This window comes from Nelumbo nucifera, chromosome 8 (genome assembly GCF_055504915.1).
Source record: "Nelumbo nucifera cultivar China Antique chromosome 8, China Antique-T2T, whole genome shotgun sequence".
Classification (NCBI taxonomy): Eukaryota; Viridiplantae; Streptophyta; class Magnoliopsida; order Proteales; family Nelumbonaceae; genus Nelumbo; species Nelumbo nucifera.
Window position 1 is genome coordinate 43,405,863 of NC_142656.1, and position 5,525 is coordinate 43,411,387.

Genomic DNA, 5,525 nt, shown 5'->3' on the forward strand with positions numbered 1-5,525 from the left:
CATTTTCTCTCAAGCTGGTAAATCGGAAAAATCTGTGGACTGTAAAACCCCGCTAATCTCGGTGCTTTCTCAAACAAACTGCCATACACAGCTCGATTAAGTCAAAAACCAGAAACCCTAATTAAAGCTTGATTAGACAAATATAAAGTTCAGAAGTCTTGTTCTAAAATAGTATTTAGGAAAAACTCACAGTAATTATTAAATTAGTGCACTTCAGATTTCAGACTTCACAATTACAATTTACAAGTTGCCTTGGTCCCAGTCTCCTTCATTCTCCATCATTGATCACTCGAAAAAAATAGAGATTGAAGAAAATAAAAAAAAAAATCAATTGTTTATTTGAAAAAAAAACATGTTTAATTTTTTTAATCTGGATTTAATTATATTACAATTTCGGGCAGTCTATCGTTTTCTCCTTTTAGTGTCGTATATTGCTGAACAAACCGAAGAAAGAGGCGTCGAAAATCTACAATAACCTGTTAATTCGCCATTTAAACTCTCTCAATTCTGGGTTTCTTTTCTGGGTTTCTTGTTCTCTACCTGGTGAGCTGTCTAGGTTGTCTTGATCTGAACTAAGTTTTTGGTTTTTCTTCAAATCTTGGTTAGTTGGGCTGGATTATTAGAGTGTCGGCAGAGGTTGGAAATGAAGATGTTTAGGGCAGAGATCTGAGAGTGATAGTGGAAGTGACAGTGTTGAGGTTTTTGAGTTTGGTCTCTTTTGGTTTAGATCTGAAAATGGCAGTGGATCCTAAGCAGATTCTTAGTGCTTTCCTTACTCTGACTATGTTTGGCCTGATTGTCAACATGATAAAGAGAGATCATTTTGATCCTGTTGAAGTAAGTAACAACTGATAGTGGAATTTAAGTCGAATTCTTCTTCTACTTGAATTACTGCTTAGATTCCTTTTGTTTTTGGAATAAGTATCTGTTTCTCCTTGAAGATGAATTTCTGTTCATTTCGGTTGATCTGTTGCTATCTCTAATGGGTGATTCTCTATAACACTAATGGGATAAGGAATCCTCACCAAATTTTACTTATATTGTTGTTCTCCATTTTTCATTGACTATTTAATATCTTACGTCTCCAATTGTTCTTTGTTGAATGCAAGTTCAATTTCATTTAGATAATTGGGTTGATTGGACATGTTTCTGTTAAGATTCGTTGTTGCTGCTGTTGCAATAAGTTGTGTCGGCAATCGATGTTGGCTTTATTAGTGATATTATCATTCTGTTTGCTTATCCATAACGGATCTTAGAAGCTCTCTGTACTCTGCAACTGCATTCTCTCCCTTTCCCTCTAGTTTATTTTAGCAGAATGAATTTGTCTTCTGAAGTTACAGAGTATTACCTATATATGCAAGCCCAGATTTCTTCAGTTTGCTTTTCATTTGTGCATACATGTATTTGTGTTCAGATTTAAATCTTTTCTTTTGTATCTATATGTACATCTTTTCCTCTTTCCCCTCTCCTTTAACAACACAAGGGAAGGCTGTGCATTATGAAGCGTTTGTCTTTACACTTGTTCTTTATTTATTAAGTTACGGTTTACTCAGTTCACCTGCAATGAGATAGATGTGTTTATATAAGTCTTAATTAAGAGCATATGAAGCTAATGAATTTACTCTTTTCTTTTTTGAAGTTTGATGAAGTGAAATCATTGATGAATGTTTACCTATGGTATAAATTTTTTGCAGAAGGTAACCCTTCCTGGGACATCAGGTGACCAGTTTGATAGGGTTACAGACCAACGTCATGTATCACTTGCTAAGGTTGGGAATGCGCCTTGGAAGGAGGACAGTCCAGAGCTAAAACCTTGTTGGAGTAAACCAGAACCAAGTAAGTTCTTTTTCATTTGATGTTTAACAAAAGCCATAGTGTCTTCTTAAACTTATCTATGTTGTGTCTCTGTTTTTGCATTTCTTTATCTTTTCCTTTGTGGGGTGGAGAAGAGGACGAGCGGTCTAAAGGTTTTATCACATTCTCATTGACCAATGGTCCTGAATACCATATATCACAGGTATGCAATGTGCTTCTACTTGATCGTTGTGTTTGAATCATGATTGCTACTTGAAATTTATGTTTATGAAGTGCAAGAAAAACAACCATAGTCATTTTCTATGCTTAAGCCCACATTCAAGGAAGCAAGGAGGTTAGAACACCATTGCATGGTTTCACTGGATAATAATGTTTCTCAGGGTCAACCTCAGATTATCATAACTATTTAATCCATTTGTTGAAGCTATGGCAAAGAGTCCAAAAATTAAAATTAATGGCTTATAAGGTTGATACTATTGATCGTTCAATTGGATGAGTTTATCCTTTTTTCTCCTGAGAAGCTAAAGTAATGATTGTCTTAAATTTGGTTCAAAAGTAGTTACGTGAGGTCCTTTTTACAATGATAATCTGTAGAAATTAGAAGCAAGGCTTAATACAATTCAGTTGAACCATTTGCGCTGGTACTGTTCTGTAAACTGATAACTTATCATGTACTTTAGATTTATCCCATTAGGCAGTTTATTTAGTTGGACATTAAATCATGTTATTCTTGATAATTCATTCATGCAATGACTTGTTTGATCATGATTAGTTCTGTGTTTTTCTAATTTCATTAGGAGGATGGTGTAGTTTCTGACTTATTAGCTAGTACTTTTGTGCTCTGTAATCTTTTCATCATCTTCCCCTTCACCATGCAATCTAGCTGGTCTAAGTTGAATGTTACAGCATTCAACCATGCAGTCTAACTGCATGGTTGGATTAATACACGGTATGAGAAGTGTAACTTGTATGAGAAGTCTTTGCTCATGAGTTGGATTAATACATGGTATCTATTTTCTCGGCATGCCTTCCATATCCATTATGGTTATCAACTTTCCTTCAAAATTTATATGTTTTTCTAACTGCTATCTTTATTTGATCAGATTGTTGATGCAGTGGTTGTTGCAAGATATCTGGGAGCTACATTAGTGCTCCCAGACATCAGGGGAACTAAGTTGGGTGAGAAGAGGTTTGTATAAGAAATAACTGTAAATTGCCACATTTGAATCTTCTAAGTTGCAACTGTTCATTAGATAAAATCTTCTAAATTGCCACATTCAAATTCATTTCTCCATTCTTATGTGGATCTAGATGTGATTGGATCTATTCCAGATTCAACCCAATGCATTTCTTTTATGCTGAACATTTCTTCATGAATGGAGACGTTGACAAGAAGAACATTTGGCCCCTTATAACCCTGAAAGCATCATGTTACATGGAAGATTCTTGGGCGTATTACCCTGAATTAACCTGACTAGCAAATATGCTTCCTATTTTTTCCCCTCTACTGTCCTTGTTAATTTTCCTTCTACAGAATCTTTAATGGCGTACATGGAACAATTAGATGCTAAGTCCTGAAATTACAATATTTGAATCACTTACAGGAACTTCCAAGAAATATATGATGTGGAGAAGTTTGTAAAAAGCTTGGATGGAGTGATTGAAATATCAAAGGACCAGCCTGCTCAAATATCTAAGGGAAAACTTGCTGTTGTGAAGGTACCAAATTGGGTAACTAAAGACTTTATAGAAGAACAGATTGAACCAATATTCAGAACAACGGGCACTTTGAGGCTTGTCACTTACTTTCCATCCGTAAACATGAAAAAGACAGAAGAGAAGAAGGATTCAGATTCAATTGCATGCCTGGCAATGTTTCATACTCTGAAATTGCAACCTGAGGTTCATGAAGTAGTGGACTCAATGGTTGGGAGGCTAAGAACCTTGAGTCGGAAGTCAGATGGTCAATTCATTGCAGTGGACTTGAGAGTGGAGATGCTGGAGTCAAAGGGTTGCCAAGGAAGTGGAAAGAAAAGTTGTTATAATGCACAGGAGATTGGCGAGTTTTTGAGAAAAATTGGTTTTAGCAGGGGCACTACAATTTATTTGACTCAGTCTTGGTGGCACAGCAGTTTTGATGCTCTGAAGGAAATCTTTCCAAATGTATATACAAAGGTAAGAAATTCTCTGCATCCTAACCATTAACCTACATTTTCTATTGCAATGGCATTTAAAATCATCTTATAAATACTTTTCCATATAATATGACAAAAAATGAGTGGTATCCATACGCAGTAGATGATATAGATATCTGACTAAGAAGCTTATACTTAAAGAATGGAAGAGAGAAAAATCTGAGGCTTCTTTTAACTGGTGTTTTAATCATTTTAATCATGATGGTTGCCCATGCCATATACAATATGCCATGTAGTGCATGTATACAAGGCACTGGTTTCTCCTGCATTATTAAGGCTTTGTAGGTTTATGGTAGCCATCTTAACCATAGAATTATATGAAAACCTTTCTTACTGTTAGCCATCTTTTGTATTTAATTTTCTACTACTAGTTGTATTCTATGGAGTATGGAGTACCCTTTTTAGGCTGAAATGACATTACATGTTTCTCTCATTTAAAGTTGCTAGTTATACAATCTTTAACTTAATAGCAACCTGTGGATTTTGAAATTGTTGCAGGAAAATATAATGCCAGCAGAAAAGAAGTACAAGTTCCTTAACTCGGGAAGTTTAGAGAGTGCAATTGACTTCTATATCTGTTCTCAGAGTGATGTCTTTGTTCCTGCCATCTCTGGCCTCTTCTATGCAAATGTTGCTGGAAAGAGAATCACCTCTGGCAAGACTCAAATACTCATTCCAGCTCAAGTATCTAATTCTTCTGCTTCTGCCAGTGATTTCATCTCATCATATGTTTCTAAGAGGAACCATTTTGTGTATTCCTGTTTCTGCTGACATTCCATTAAGAGAATCTGAGAAAAAGTTTCTTATGCAGCCTTTCTTTTTTCTCATGTAGTTCTTGGAAATAAAGATTTGTTAAAGTTTTTAGCTGCTTTTCTGCATCATATCTTCCTTTCATGTCAGGTCTAAGTACCCAGACCCAGTATTTGATATTTATGCGCCAAATGAATGTAAGTTTGTTCTGTATTGCATTAATTATATTAGATACTTCATAGGTTTTAAGTTATATCTGTTTCTTTGTACGGAACTGATTACTTGTATGATTCGACCAAAAATTTATGATCAATAGTTGTTTTTACTTCTTTCCTACTGTTCTTGCCTAAGCTTCTTCTTATCTCTTATGATTAAATCTGCAGTATTGATTTGTTAGATTCTACCTATGAATATCTTAATCTTAACCCTCATGCTTCTCGATTGTTAGAACCAGAACAGTCATGGACCACATAAGAAACAAGAGAGGACTTGGTCAGGCAGTTTGTTGGTGGGATTGACCTAGGTGGTGTTCAGTTCGTGGTTGTAAAAAATGATGGTATAGTTTCAGAACCATAACAATTTTTGTTTGAAAATGAAAGTGCCATTAAAAAAAGTTATTCTGTTCATAGTCCAAAAATATTCTTTTCTTGGTAAAACATGGTTCATAAAATACGTGAGTATTGTTTGTGTGACGAACCAGCAACAGCAGCAGCTACAAAACCATGGTTCCATTGTAGCATGTTCATCAACTAGACAAACCACTAA

The 5,525-nt window shown here is 35.2% G+C and overlaps 1 protein-coding gene across 1 annotated transcript; it reads left to right on the top strand.

The window, feature by feature from the left end:
• The first annotated feature begins 395 nt into the window (after positions 1–395).
• LOC104611398 (protein MANNAN SYNTHESIS-RELATED 1-like) lies at positions 396–5,096 on the top strand. Its single transcript, XM_010278421.3, has 6 exons — positions 396–837; positions 1,695–1,836; positions 1,950–2,017; positions 2,919–3,004; positions 3,420–3,990; positions 4,509–5,096. Exons 1-6 carry the CDS (start codon positions 736–738, stop codon positions 4,779–4,781), a joined length of 1,242 nt encoding a protein of 413 aa, XP_010276723.1. The 5' UTR covers positions 396–735; the 3' UTR covers positions 4,782–5,096.
• Positions 5,097–5,525: the final 429 nt, after the last annotated feature.

Coding starts and splice junctions, on each gene's coding strand:
- LOC104611398 (XM_010278421.3), top strand. CDS start 736: ATGGCAGTGGATCCTAAGCAGATTCTTAGTGCTTTCCTTACTCTGACT. Junction 1,837..1,949: donor TTGGAGTAAACCAGAACCAA/GTAAGTTCTTTT, acceptor GGGGTGGAGAAG/AGGACGAGCGGTCTAAAGGT. Junction 3,991..4,508: donor TTCCAAATGTATATACAAAG/GTAAGAAATTCT, acceptor AAATTGTTGCAG/GAAAATATAATGCCAGCAGA.